General features: G+C 35.0%; 1 protein-coding gene across 2 annotated transcripts in view; it reads right to left on the minus strand.

Annotated features, from left to right (window-relative positions):
* The window catches only part of KIZ (kizuna centrosomal protein), a 107916-nt gene that overhangs the window by 31136 nt on the left and 60697 nt on the right, over positions 1 to 16083 (minus strand). For both annotated transcript variants that reach the window (XM_039874351.1, XM_039874352.1), the window contains exons 8-10: positions 11577 to 11718; positions 2017 to 2182; positions 1113 to 1178 (exon numbers count right to left, since the gene is read on the minus strand). In XM_039874351.1, the coding sequence (XP_039730285.1) occupies positions 1113 to 1178; positions 2017 to 2182; positions 11577 to 11718 (374 nt within the window). The remainder of the gene's footprint in view (positions 1 to 1112; positions 1179 to 2016; positions 2183 to 11576; positions 11719 to 16083) is intronic.

The following is a 16083-nucleotide window of genomic DNA, read 5'->3' on the forward strand; positions in this document are numbered from 1 at the left end:
GTAAAGCAAAAGGAAAGTATCTAAATGATGTCTTGGTTATTTGCAGTTTGGGGTCATCTACACTTCTATTAATAAAATAAATAAAGAGGGAACTCTACCAGAGTTTTCTCAAAATAAAGAATAAAAATGCAACAAACATATCATTGGGAAATATTTAAAAGAAAACTTCTGTATTTTAGAGTGAAATATTATCTGATGCAGAATATATAAATTGCTCTACTATAAATTCCTTTTTCAAAACCAGAGTTCATCATAGAAACATGGTTTAAAAAATTAATCATCAGTCCATGAATTGTGTTGCCATAAAAGAAAGCCATTCCTTTCTGCATATAAACAACAAAACTACCACATATGCAGATGCATGCCTTAGTACCTTGGTGCAATGGTGTATTTACTTGTATAAATATTTAAAGTCAGACCTTTGAATTTATAATGAAGTAGCACACCACTTTACTTAATAAGGTACAACTAAATGTAGATGTACAACAAATAGAACTCTGTTCAGAATACTAATTGCTGCTGTCAATATTCTAAAACTAAAAAAAGTAATGATATTCAGATTTCATCTAAACAAGCCTAATACATGTGCAGAAATCTTAACTGGTCTTGGAGAAACCTTATTGCTCAAATTTTTAAATTATTAGACAGGCTTTGTAACTGAGGGACAAGCAAGCTTCCTGTCTGGCATTCCCTCCCCCGCCCGTGCTCTTATTTTAATGATGCATATTCAATTATCACAAGAAAGAAAAGAGTAAAATCAGAAACATCTGTAGTTTGCCATAATGACTGGGTATTCCCTACAGAGACTGACCTTTCCACACAGACGCAGGTGCTGAAAGGCTACGTGACGGGGGATGCTCACATGTGTAAATATATAAGATGATTATAAAGAATTCAATAGACACGATTATTTTCTACCTTAGTTTGTGTTAATATAAGCTTGCAGGTTATGATCATGTGTTCTTATGATTAATCTTCTGCTCCAGCATGTGAGCATGTAGTTGAAATATATCTGCTCTTAGCAGAGTCCACAAACCACTAACCTAGGATGTTCTGATTATATAATAAGGTTGAATCCTGTGTTTGAAACTCTTAGGCAACTATAACTTTACCTGTGATTGGAATCTTTGCTGCCATACTTTCTTCCTTGCTCTCGTCTCTGCAGCCACTTGAAACTTCTAAAAATCAAACACATGATAATAAGAATGTATTTCAGGGTTATATTTATGGTCTATATACTTATGATATACTTATGGTCTTTTTTTTTTTAACTACCATTCCTCTTATTTTCATTGCCTTCCTATTTTCTTTTTTTTTTTTTTTTGGTTAGTTTATTTCTTGTCTGACAGCTATCACATTTGAGTGAGGCTTAAAACAAGTGAGCCTCAAATCTTGTGCATGTATCTCAACTTCTGAATACATCCTTAGCAACTCATAGCTGTCTTGGAAGTACCACTATAGTGATTTACTGGAGGGTCTTAACAATAATGCTCAAACGATCACAATTTCTGGATACTAAAAATTGGTTTTTAAATTTTGGGGGGGCATAAATTCATTGATTCTTATCTGTTCAGGCTTTTGTAAGGTTGTATTATAATTTAAAAAGCATGTTTAAAAATTATGAGTAAATTATGTTAAGTCATATTAAAAACTTCACACAGTACTTTATGTGAAGTACTTTATGGAGTCATTTTAATGGAATCGTCTTCATCTTTGTAGGATAATCAAAATTATCTACTGCCAAGTGATTAATTTTAAGATTTCATAACTTATAAAAACTTAATTTATTTGAAGTTCAGCAGAACTGCACACCTACAATTAGGTTTCCTATTCTTGTTAGACTAAACAAAATTATATATTTATTGGAAGGGGCATAAAACAAATAACATATTATACATATTAAAATCAGAGGTATTTGCTAGTCCCCTTTATTTTATAGGTATACCTTGAGAAAGAGGGTGTCGCGTTGACTCTGAATGCATTTTTGCTGTGGATAGACCCTTTAACAATAGTTACCTTGTTCCCTTGTAAGAACACTGTTGAGCCACAGAGCAGGTTTTGCTTCCTTTATTCCACTATTGTCATTCAGAATAGATGGCAAGCTGCAAGATGATTCATTACTGTGAATAGCCGACCTATCCTCACACTCGTCTGTAAGGGTTCTTTTCAATAATGCTGTTGCCTATAGTATTTAAAAGAAAGTACAAAGAAATAAAAACAAACTGTAGCTACATTCCCGTTGGTCTCAAAGACCCAGCCTTCAAATATAATTTTAGGTTACGCTTTACTTAGGATTTAATTTGCTTCCTGACATTTAACAGAAATTAAAATGTCTTCAAGATAAAATAACGTCTGATTATTTCCCAGCAGAATTTAATTCTTTACAACAACTCACACTAGAAATAATATATTGAGGACTGAATCTTATGTAATACAAAACTGTTCTCCTATTTGTCAAGTATGTATATGAGATATGATCACTCCTGCTAATCTGGGCTGGTTTATCCAAGATTTTCTCTCTCGTTGCATGAATCTTTTGGTTTGAATAAAGAAGTGATCTGAAAAAATGTGACCTCGTGGTATCCCTATCTTTCCACAAATAACCCCTGAACTTTCCCCAAAAGTTACAAAAAAAAACCTTAGTGGTTGAGGAGGGGCCATTAAGCAAAAAAGGAACTGACCTTGTTCTAAACCATAAGAATAAAGATACTCTGAATTTTGCTGCTAAGTCCACTGAACTTGGGAAACTTACCTGTCACACTGCTTATCTGTTTTCAAAGAGCACTGAACTGTCTTACTCATATAACTTCAACTGTCCTGGGCAGGGAGGTGGGCAAAGATTTCATCACAGCTGACTTGAGAGGTAGTGAAAAAGTGGCAATTAACAGGACAGGTTAATAATACCCATGTCTCTTAATTTCCAGGTCAGCACTCTTAAAAATATATTGGTAACAAGAGCAGAACAACCAATGATGACATCATCCTGCTGCCAGAATTACTACTTGGAAGTGGTGATTTCCCCAGGCAATTGGGAATAGAAACCTTGGTGGTGGTGTTGACCTTTATTGGTATTTGACAACAGTAGTAAAGCCAGGGCAGTGTCCAATCCAGCCTGTGGGAAATGGAGGTGAGACTCTATACATGCACATGAAGAGTGGAACTGGATAAAACCTGTCATTGTTAGTCCAAGAGTGAAGCAGTAACAACTTAATTATCTAGTGAATAAAGGGGAAAATAATAATCTTTCCTCGTAATTTACATGAAAGAAGGCAAAGATAATCCGAAAGGGAGAATCACTGAAGCAGAACATGGAAGATCTGACCTTGCAAGTTTGGCTTTGAACATACAGGGCTATCGCCATCACCCCTGATATCCCTGCAAAGCTCCTGCCCTCTGCCTCCCCTAGAACTGGCTGGCCTCCTGGGTCCACGGCCTATCCTAGAGGCTAGAGCAGCCAATTTTAGGGGATTTAGGGAGTTCCAGTGTCCTTGGCCAAAGGACTTAGTGTCAAGTTAGCCCTGTAGCCAGAACCTGTGGTCGAATTCTATAGTAACCAGGAGCCTTTCCGTTATTTGTACAAAGTTGTTTCTGGATTTTATTCCAGTTGTGATATTTCTCTGTTGGGGTGATCTGCACAATATCCCTGTTTCTGCAGACTGGAGTTAAGTATAGAGTCCTGCCCTTGAAGCTCAGTCTGACTCTCACCATTGGCTGCCATAGAGCCTCAATCTCAGCTATCCACGTAGGCCACTGTTCTGCACTTGCTTCCAGAACCTGTCCAGGAAAAGAGGGGTGAAGAGTAGTACCAGCTCCTTCAACTGCCATCCATCTCTCTACCATCACTGAGCTCTCTGGACCATCCTGGTGTGTCTCATTTCTAGATATCTACCCATCCTGATCTAGGCTGTCCCCACAGAGAATTAAGCTCCTATTCTCATGCCCAATAATCCTGGGTATATGAAAAGCATTTAACCCACTTCCCATTTTCCCTGGCAGTATTACTCACTGGCAGTATTTGTGGCTGCAGAATACTCACTGGCAGTATTTGTGGCTGCAGCATTTTACTGCAAGATAATTTGCAGATTACAATCCTAACCTTACCCCTAAAGTTTGCCACAAAATATTTCACTTTTATTATTACTTTTGCATAGTTCTAGTATATTGATGGTCTTTAGAAATAAATGACATTGTTCTATTTATAGCATTCTGGTTTTAGTAGTGATATTTCCATTTATAAAATATAGTAATTTTCGATCACTGAAAATGTCAAATCCTTGAAAACGTAGCATTCCTATGTGTAATGGTAACATCATTCTAGAAGTTAGCTGAAGATTCATTTGATGAATCCAATTTATGTATATGTTTCTGTTACGTTAGGATTAGAGACAAGTTCTGTTTAGAAATAACTCCAAGAATAGTTTTTATATTTCATTTTCACATTGAAAACCAGTCAGATTCAGCCTCAAAGAGCTTGTTTATATAAAATTAAATTAACGCTGGCAGTGAGCAGCACTTTTTTTTCTAAACAGGAAATGGATTAAAATATGAACAAAAAGAATCGGCCCAAATTCTGTCATGAAAGCTATAATTTTCTCTTTCTGGGATTTAAAATAATCCAGACTTTCTGAAAGTACTTCAAATATTTATTTCTCCCTCATATTAATTACCTTATGCAATAGCTATAACTAATAATTTCTTGGCATGACTTCATAATAGCCACTGTCTTAACACACATTTTAAAAATTGTTAAAAGACTGTTGAAGCTTTCCATACTTCTTAATGTAGAATTTTCAGACAATGGAAAACTGTTTCGGATTGTCAATAACTCAGATAACTTATCACTAGTCTATCAATGATGACACACAATTTATGTTTTGCATATTCCTTTCATATTAGACCTTCTTTTGCTTTAGCTATGTTCTACCTGAGTTTCAAAGGAACACAGAATAAAATGCTATAACAATACTGCAAATGTCTTTCTAATAAGTCCTTGTATGCTTGGTAAGAATATCACCACAGCCAATAGTTCTACAAAAAGTAAAGTGGGGAGTATACTATAGGTTTTCATTTATTTCATATATTTTATCCCACTTATCTTCACTACTCATTATTATGTCTCTAGAATTCCTCTTTTGTGATAAAGATGTTTATAAAGATTCATCTTTTAAGATAATTCTATAGTTAATTTCTCAAAGATGAGTATTTGATATCTATATGAATTTTGATGAATAATCAAATTACAACATGAGAATGGTTAACTCTACTGAACCACAGAGCCAACAGAGAGAGCAGCGGATCTGCCTAATAGATCATCACCAGTCATAAAGGAGTCTACAATGTAAGTCCCTAACAAGCAGGGAATAATGAAAAGAAAGGACAGAAACAAAAGTCAGCCTCAGACAAGGAATGGTCAGAAGGTTTCTAGTCACAAACAACTTCTGCAGAGTCAGGAAAAACATCTGTATTGTCTGCAGATCTTTTTGAAAGGTGTATTTCTAAGGAAGCCCCCAATCTGAAGGAGCTTGCAGTCTGAGACTGACAACACTAACTCACACCAGCAATGGAACAAAAGCCCAAAGAAGAGTGAATGAGATGCTTTACACATCTCATGCTGGGTCTGAAAGCACTCTGCAAATTTGAGCTTTCTATCTGAAAAACGCTACCAGACAACAATTTTACTGATAGTGCTTATGAACAGACTGCACATCGGTTTCAACTTATCTGTTAGCTAATAAAGACTCATTTTGATTTCACACATTTGGAGGCCAGGAGGGAAGACTGGAGACTGTCTCACTGTTCTCAGCAGTCTGAAGCCTAACTCCAACAAAATAGTCCCTCAGTTTTCTGCCTTCCCAAGAGCCAGCAGAAAAGACTCAGAAATTCAATGCTAAGGCACATACTATTTGCAAAATGATTCATGGTGATACTTCCAATATTTCAGATCTTACAGAAGATAAACTGTCCTATGAATTACACTTAGCAGGATACCTAGAATTATTGGCTCAATTCTACTAAGATTTTTCTCAAAGTTCAGTTTAAATATGGATCTTGCTAGGTCTAGAACCCTAAGACTCATGTAGGCTGACTCTTAATTTATATCCAGACACTTTTCAATTGTAATACTCAATTGCATAGATACATATTAATGGAAAAGACTTTGTATCCAAAACACCATTAAGAAAAATGAAAGGTAAGAATCAAACTGCTCAAAATATTGCAACAAGTTGTACAAATTTATACAAAAAGAGTTCTTACAAGTCAATAAGAAAAAATATATTACTAATCTAATAGAAACATGAGCAAAGAATATGAACTAGCAAATTATAAAAGAAATACAAATAGGTAGGGGAAAAGTTTGACCCCAATTGTAATATAAAGGTCAAAAGAACAACAACAAAAAAATTGGATGTCATTTGCACTTTGCAATTTGGTTCACACACACAAAAAAAGTTGATAGTATCCGGTTTCATAAAGGGCTCTGAAAAATGATATTTTTACCCATCCATAGTAACTCTGATGACCCTTCCAGAGTGAGATCTGGCAGTGCATAGCAAATGCCTGAGAGATGCACGTACCCTTTGACCTAACAATTTTATATGTAGGAATTTATTCTAAGGAAATAGCATGGATATTTGTAAAAATTGAATTGCTCAGATGTTCTTTAAAACTTTTTACTAGAGGAAAAATTAAAAATAACTTGAACACTTAACAACAGGAGCCTGGTTAAAGAGACAGTGGAATGTCTGTACAGGGGTCTCTGAGCAGCCATTTGAAATGATGTAGAATATGTGATGGTATGAAAGGAAGTTCTCTTGTGACAGGTGGGGAAAAAAAGATACGTACACAAACAGTGCAACTCATGTCAATATATTAAATATTAAAAATCATATGCCACAGTGTCAAAAGGTTAAATATGGAGAATCAGATAACAGGTAATTTTCTTTTCTTTTTGTTTACCCTAACATTCTGAGTTTGTTTTTACCATACTAATTTTTTTAAGGAAAACGTATGCCAGTTCAAAAAAAATGGATTTCTGTGATGGGTGGTACAAACAAAAAGAAAGCGAATGTGAAAATGTTTAATAAAACTGAATTCCATTCTATGTGTAAATCAGTGCTAGTAGTGCAGACACAGAAAGGCCAGATAATTAAAAACCATGGATGACATTTCTCCCTAATACACATATTTAACTGACTCTTTCTCAAGAACCTCTTTCTTGTACACTGGAAGTAATTTTTCAGTGTTTAAAGAGAAATGAAAGCATCTCCACTTAAGTTATATTTAAGTTATAGGATGGGAAGGGAATTTTATCTATGTAGCATCAAAACAAAGAGAAATTACTCTTCTGAGCCAGCAAATGAACATTCAAGAGATAAGAGCAAGAAACCAGCCCATCATTTAGGGAGAGGTAAAGGAATTTCTGTGACCAGTCACATAAATATCTGGTGCATGTGTGGTAGGGGCACTGGGCAAACCTACTCTACCAGTGGCACCAGCAGGTGTCACTCTGCTTTGCCTGGAGAAGTTTCCTCCAGGGGGGAAACAGGTATCACTTAGGAGAAAAAGAGTATTAAGACACTTTATATTTTACTGAAGCACCCAATTCATTTTTTTCACATAATTACAAATTTTTCTGTTTTAAAGCATGCAGCTGAATTATGTAATTGCCTCACAGGTTATGTAGGTGCTGTGGATCTTATCTGGTGTCAAGGGGACATAATCCGAGTTTCCCGGCTTTAATGATGTATTTACTCAAGAGACAGATTGACTCCTGCTGACAGCAAGGGGACTCACAGGTAAACATCATTTACATGTGGCTGTTTAATTAGCCATTTACCCAAGAGATCAAAGTAAACATTTCCGAGCTTCATTAGACTCTTAACCAAGTAATTGCTAGTAGAGCTTTCTTAAATTTGGAAAATCTCTTACTTTTAAGAATTTTATCCAGAGAAATACTTAACCCATACTATTTACTAAATGTATGTACTGTAAAAGGATGATGCATAAACCAAAACAGTCCTAGAACCCACACCCACAAAAGTATTTTGGACTAAAGCTCGCAAGGCTTGCCCTGCCCATGTCATCGATAATATTATTCTTCTGGACTGTGCATTTCTTCAGTCATAACCTAACAGTTTGTGAAACTGCTTGCTTATTTCCATCTTTAAGGATAGATTTTGTCTTAATTTACTGGTAATTTTTATGATTGTCACTAAGATCAGATCATGATGATTTAAAAAGAACAAAGCAGACTATCATTTGATTCCTAAGTTATTAGTTGAGCAGCCCCCTCATTAATAATGAAGTTATAATTTAAAAAATTACAAGTGAATTGGTTGTCTAGAACCTAGAACATGTTTTTAAATATAAACAACCCCCCTTTTTGTTTATTTATTTTATTTATCATGGTGACATTGGTTAATGAAATTCAGTAAGTTTCAGTGTACAATTCAACAGTAAGGCATATAAATTGCATTGTATGTTCACCGCCCATAGTTAGATTTCTTTCTGTCACCACATATTTGACCACTTTTACCACATCTACCTCCCCCTCCTCCCTCTTAAAAAAAAAATGATTAGATAGCAAAGGGCACTCAACCAAGACTTATATCACCCTTGACACAGATGAGATGTGATGTATTTGCACTCAATGTAAATGGAAAAACAATGTTGTTACAAAATAGCAATAAATTAAATGGACAATGAAACCTGAAAACAAAATCCTTTTTAAGATCTACATTTATCAACAGATATGAAGTGGATCTAAAAAACACAGGTTCTGTTATTCCTAAAGAACACTGTTATTTCTTAAAGAACATTCACACAAATGGTATCATACCTCAACCAAAACAAAACTGTATGTTATTTATTGAGTCACACACAATGCAGTGAAAATGAAAATGTATGCAGGAAGGATATACACAAGGTTATTTTTGAAAAGGAGCATGGGATCCTTGAGAGGCACACAAGGGCTGTATCTGCAGCTATAATAATTTATTACAGAAGGAAAGTGGGGAGGAAGGAGGCTAGAGGAGGAAGAGGAGAAGGAGAAAAGGAGCGGGGAGGAGAGAAAGAGAAGGAAAAGAGAGAGAAGGGGGATAAAAGGGGGAGAGAGAGAACATGACAGAAGGAAGGAAAAGGGAGAGAGGAAGTAGGAAGATGGGGGAGAGAAGGAAGTTGAGGATGAGGAGGTCTGAAACAAAATATGGTACGATGGTAACAATACATATGGATTTTGGTTGGTAGACATGGAATTGGTGGGTTCATTATATCACTTTATGTATGTATGTTTGATATACTTTAAAAAAGTCCTTCTACTCTCTTGTAATTTAAGTGGCCAAGGAAAGGGGGTGGGGTCTTGAGAAGGATTAAAGGTGCTCTGAAAAGCTTAAGGGGCAATGGCAGAGGCTCTGAACCACACAGGGACACAGGTGTGTCACTTCGAGACAGAGGTGGCAAGGTTTGCCTCCAGGAGGGACACATGTAGAATCCTTGAACTATATGCATGATGAAAATAAAAAGTTAAGGCACAAAATGTTCAAAGTGATGAAAATCCAAGATCTACACCAAGATCACTCTACCCAGCATAGCTATCATTTAGAATTGAAAGACAGATAAAGAGCTTCCCAGAAAAGAATAAGCTAAAGCAGTGCATCACCACCAAGCCTACGGTATTACAGGAAATGTTGGAGGGACATCTTTAAGAAGAAAAAAATATGTATCAAAAATATGAACAAAGAATGGCAATAACTACATATCTATCGACAAGAACCTCAAATGAAAAGGAATTCAATGCTCCCATCAAAAGATAGGGTGGATGAATGGCTAAGAAAACAAGACCCTTATATAAGCTGCCTACAAGAGACTCACTTCAGATTAAAAGACACACACGGACAGAAAGTAAAGGGATGGAAAAAGATATTTCATGATGGACCTAGAGGGTACTGTGCTGAGTGGAGTGAGTCAGATAAAGACAAATGCCATATGATTTCATGTACACATGGAATCTAAAGAACAAAATAAACAACAAAAAAAACAGAAACAACTCATTGATACAGAGAACATTTTGGGTTACCAGAGGGGAGGGGGATTGAGAGGGTAGGTGAAAAACGGGGAAGGGATTAAGAAGTACAAATGGATAGTTATAAAATATTCATGGAGGTATAAAGTATGGCATAAAAAATATAGTCAGTAATATCGTAATAATTATATATGGTGTTGTATGGGTACTATATTTACCGGGGTGATCAATTTGTGAGTTATATAGAAGTCTAATCACTATGTTGTACACCTGAAACTAATATAATATCGTATGCCAACTATAACTGAAAAATAAAAAATATTATTACAAAAGAAAAAGAAAAGTTAAAAAGGATCAAAGCCAGAAAACTCTATATTATGTATATGGATGAAAAAACATACTTTGAAATAAGACAAATTCATAAGACATTAAATTTAGGAGAAGATTAGGAGAAGACCATCTCTTTTACTATGGCATTTTTAGGTAATGACAAAAACTGTGATGGGAATGCTCTAAAAGTGGGCTTCTGGTTCCTCCCTTGTGCTTCCCTTGGAAATTTGCTCCATCAATTTCCATTTTCTGTTCAGCATCTTCATACTTTTCCTCTGTACCAGCTCCTAAGTCAGGCCTCTCCTTGTCTGTCTGAACCTCTGTGGGGGCTCCCTCCTCTGTGGTCTCAATCTTAATCCGAGCAGATAAAATTCCCCAAGGCACTGCAGAATCTTATTATAGCCCTGCTTAAAAAACTCTCATGGCTTTCTCAAATCTAGTAAACTAAACACAAGCTCCCTAGCCTAGGCTGGACCCTGCACAATTGGGCCTGGCCTACCTTGGGCATTCTCACCCACCATCCACATTCTAGAGCCCATGCTTCAGCCACAGAAGATGACTCTAGCTCCGTTTCCTGGATACATGTTGGCTTTTCCAGTCTGTTCTTTGACTCATAACAGCTTTTCGCTGTTGCCCCATCCTGTCAAAATCCTGTCAGTCTTTTAAGGATCACCTCATGCCCCTCTGTTCCCTCCATAGCAAAGTTTGCCCTCATTCCTTCTCCAGATGTCTTGGCTCTCTTTTCTGAAGGGCCATATTCTTTGCCGTTTTCTTATTACACTCATCCCACTATGCCTTTCCCCAGAATTGGGCCATATTTTATTTATCTCTTTTCCTCCAATGGATCTGGGCTGGTGCCTGTCTACAGAAATGGATCAATACATATTTGCTGAATTGTCATGAATGACCAACCATACAGTATTTTTAAAGTACAGAGTAAAGAAAGAAAATCAGAATGCTACAAGAAAATGTGGAAAATGTGGAAAATGTTGTGGTAGCTATGTTTAATCAGGTTGCCTCCAGGACCTGAATTAACTTTATGTGAGGAGGCAAGATTCATATACAATATGCAAAAGGCCTAAGATCAGAAAGTTAAACCACAAAAGCTCACTTATTACTTAATATTTTTAAAAAATATATTAATCATTGTTAAGAATGTAACAATTTCCTCAAATCGGTATCTCGTACATCTTGAAACTATTTTTAAAAAACAACCAACCCTTACCTTCTGGTCCATGTTTCTGAGTGGGAAAACTTCGGACAGCTTAGCTATCTCTTCTTTAGTAGAATTATCATGTTCTTTCAAGGTGACAACACATTGACCCAATTGTGCCCTCATTAAGCCTGAGGCTGGTGCTTGTTCAGATCTATAAAACAGAAACAGGAGACACATTAGAGATTTGTAAGACTGGTTACTTATGAGAGCCCCACATTTTTAAAGCCCCATTATCAAGTTAGTAAAAGATAGGTTATCCAGAAAAGCCTGGAACCCAATTTATTATGGACTAAAGAAATTTCTAGAGTCCAGGTCTCTTTTTTTAAAAACTTTTATTTTATTTTTGTTTTGCTTTCATAGCTAGATGAATGTTCCAAACTTTGGCTACATAGTGGAACCACCTGTGAAGCTCTGTAAATTCTAAGTGGCTGGTGCCATCCCCACAGAGTCTAGTAAAATTAGTCTATGGTATGGCCCAGCCACCACAATTTTTTAAGGCTCACAGAATGTTCTAATGTGAGGCCATAGTTTCAAATCACTGCATAGAAGACCAGGCTCCTCTTAAATGTGGTTAACAAAGATAGATCACATTTCTATCTTAACAATAGCTTATCCTTGTTATATTCTTACTATGGTCTACTTACAATTTTTAAAAAATTAATATATTATTAATAAAATTAAATATACTTAGGAAATAGTTTAAAAAATTAATATACTTAGGAATAAGTTAAAAAATAAGCCTATATTGCTGCCTAGGCTATCGTATTTAGATACTAAAAGGAACCAGGGCCCCTTAGAGAAATTCCCTATTCCAGGTCTGGGGCAGGAAATGCACAAGATGAGCCTAAAACACATTGTCAAACCAGAAAGGAAGGAAAGTACCAAAGACTACTGAGTCACGTCAAAAGCCTCAGGGGCTATCTTGGAGGGGCTCCCACTGGCCAAAGATTGGGCAATTTGAGCACCAAAAAGAATAATGTTTGCAATGAACTGATACAAATAATATATAAAAATCCACAACTTCTTTTTAAAAAATAAATAATAAAAATAAATTTTAAAAATTAAAAAAAAATGCAGCTTTAAAAAGGAGAAATGTGATCACATGCTACTACATGGATGACTCTTAAGGACATTATGCTAAGTGAAATAAATTTGTCACAAAAATTAATATGTGATTCCACTTACATAAGGTACCTAGAGTACTGAAATTCACAGAAAGAGAAAGCAGAATAGTGATTGCCAGGGTCTGAAGGAAGGAGAAATGGAGAGTTGTTAAATGGTATAGATAAGAGTTTCAGTTTTCTAAGATGCAAAAGTTCTGGACATTGATTGCACAACAATGTGAATGTACTTAACACTCCTGAACTTTACATTTAACAGTGGTTAAGATGATAAATTTTATGTGGTAATGTTTTACCACATAAAAATGTGGTAATGTTTTACCATAACTAAAAAATATAAACAAACAAAACTTTGGAGGCTGCTAGAGCAATAATTCGTTATTTTGAAAATTGGTAAGTAAAAGGATGGAATCACACATTTATCTTGCCTTTGTGGAAAAATAATGCATTTCGGAGTTACCAAGTAGTTGACGGGGAAAGTTCTCCCAACTAATAAATGCAGAAGAAATGAATAAATCAGAATAATGACTGTAGAAAGTGCAAATTAATCAAAGCATCTAAGAAATGATCATAATTTTGTGACTGTACCCAGGAAACTTTATATTAGAGGTATCAGTCTGCCAATGCTCAAATGCACGGATTAGTACTACAAACAATGGGATGACCCGACGTTATATGCTGCCTGAGGAAGTGTAATAAGAAGTACAAGCATCGCTTATGATATCATCTTGCCAAATTAACTGGTGTGGTTTATCATCTTATATCTGGATGTAACCACCAGTTTACAGATAATATCATTCGGATCCTGATTTAAACAAAGCAAATACAAAAAGACTTTTTTGAGATAATCAAGGGAAACTGACAAGGACTAGGTGTTAGATAAAGAAAAGTTAAACAGTAATGTATTAAATCCTTTTATGTTAGAGATATAAGTATTTGTGAGTCTTTGTGAGTGAAATATGTTGTCTGTTTTAAACTACTCAAGAAAAAAAGTGTGAGTGAAGGTACATGGGAGTTCATTATACTGTTATAACTGCTTTTGTGAATATTTAAAATTTTTCAAATTAAAAAGTTTTTAAAAAGTGTATTTAAAGTCTGCAATTTACTTGGAAATGCATATAATAAGAGATTGAGATGGACAGATGGAAGGATGGAGAGACTAAACAGACTAAAACAATGTCGAAGGTAGAATCTAGTTGGTGGATATGGATGCTCACTGTACATAAAGTTCCTTTTACTTTCCTGTCTGCTTGAAAATTTTCATAATACATTTTTAGGGGGGAAAAAAGTAAGTCTAAGTACAATTCAGAACCTTCTTTAATAAATCTTAATTGTTATAACCTTTGTCTGATCTATTAACTCCAGTTTTTCCCAATACTTGAATGAAGTACAGTGCATCACTAGAATCCTTGAACTTATTTAAAACTTTCCCAGAATAATTCTAAGGTTTCTGACTGGTTTGGTAGCAACGACTTCAGCAATTTGCCTCTCTTGGCTCATCCAGACCTCACTGATGTCATAATGCCATTCAATTCCTTTGTTCTGATTCTATGTAAATAAATTTATAGTTGCATCTGTATTTTATTTCACAATAAAAAATGTACTCACAGGCCACCAGCATATTCTAGTCTATTCAGCTGGTATATTTTTCATAATGAGTAAATCAACTGTGTTTCTGGCCCGAAAGCATGCTTAGCTAGATGAAATTAAACTTAAAAATAGGTTGAATTAGGATGAATTAGTTAAATTAGTTGGGATGGATTAATGATCAGAGCCCAGCCTTTATGGTGACTCTGCACATGATTTCTGCAGAGGCAAAGCCAAGACAAGACTCCGGTTACTAATATATCCTCCAACTGTAACCATCCTTTGGGTCCTGGCATGAAAGAACTAGTGAAGGTTTTCTATAATTATTATACATATTTAACAAAAAAGATAGAACCCATTAACTGACTTGAATGGGTTCAAACAGCAAATGAACTATCAAAGAAGGTATAGCGTCTAGAACTTGCAACTTCTGAACAGCTAAGCCAACACCTAAAACACAAAACGAGGCTTCCTTGCAGATTTTTTTCAGGACAGATTGGGCAAGGAATGCAAGAGCCATGGCTGTCTTTGCATGGAGTCTTGGTTCTATGTAAACCCACCAAATCAGAAAATTTGCAAAGCACTACAGAGGACTTAAAGGAATTTTTTTCTCTTTTGTCTACTTTGCATTGGAAAATTTATACTATTAGTGTCACATAGAAAAAAACAAAGTTTGATGTCAGCTAAATTATATATTTCTCTAATTAAAAATATAATAAAAGAATAGGGACCACTTTGTAAATCATATAAACGCCTAACCACTATGCTGTACACCTGAACCTGAAACTAATACTGAATGTCAACTTTAATTGAAAAAATAAAACTTAAAAAATATATAATGAAAGAATAGACTTTAGTCGATAATTAATTTCATATACTTGGAATGGCTTCTAATCAGAAAACTGCAATTTAAACAAATGTACGAGAATTTCCTAACTACAACTGCTTTACAATAGATTTGCAATTTGACCAAAGTTTTAAATGTATACAAAGTAACAAGTACCCTGAATTTTTATTCTGAACATAAGCAGAATACATATTATACTCAAAACAATATAAAGCTGACTCAGTTTTTCAGCCTGAGTTTGAGAGCACAACAGGGCAATTGTATCTGAAAGTAACCACTAACAGAGACAATTAGATGCACCTGGAAAAAAAATAAAATAATGGGTAGTCTGATTAGAGTTTTCATATAAGATAAAACTTATTAAGTAATCCGGTTAAATGATTACTTAAAAATTATTAAGTAATCATTTTTATGTATCTTTCATATAAGATAAAACTTATTAAGTAATCCGGTTAAATGATTACTTAAAAATTATTAAGTAATCATTTTTATGTATCTTTCATATAAGATAAAACTCCGGTTAAATGATTACTTAAAAATTATTAAGTAATCATTTTTATGTTAAAATGTTTTCCAGAAGACAGCAAATTTTTATCAATTACCCCAAATGATATGAATCATATTTTAATAATTGATAATTGTCTAAAATGACTGTCCTTCAAATAAGAATAAACCTTTCATATGAAGATCATTGAACGCTTAATCCTTGATATAATAAAAATCAATAATGATGATAGGAATTTTTTTTCTTTTTTCTAAGATGCTTCATTTTGTGAGCAGGAATTCAGAAGTCTTCACAATATCTTTTAGTACATGCTATGGGACAGATGTTCATGTTACAGATGAGATTAAAGAGACAGATATTGACTGCCATGGGTTGCTCAGGGGCACAAGCAGGGCCACTGCCACATCAAACATGGCTCTAAACAGGCTTTTTCGTAACCTATTAAAGCCTTCCCAC

Source organism: Pteropus medius, unplaced genomic scaffold, assembly GCF_902729225.1.
Source record: "Pteropus medius unplaced genomic scaffold, Ma_sr-lr_union100, whole genome shotgun sequence".
NCBI lineage: Eukaryota > Metazoa > Chordata > Mammalia > Chiroptera > Pteropodidae > Pteropus > Pteropus medius.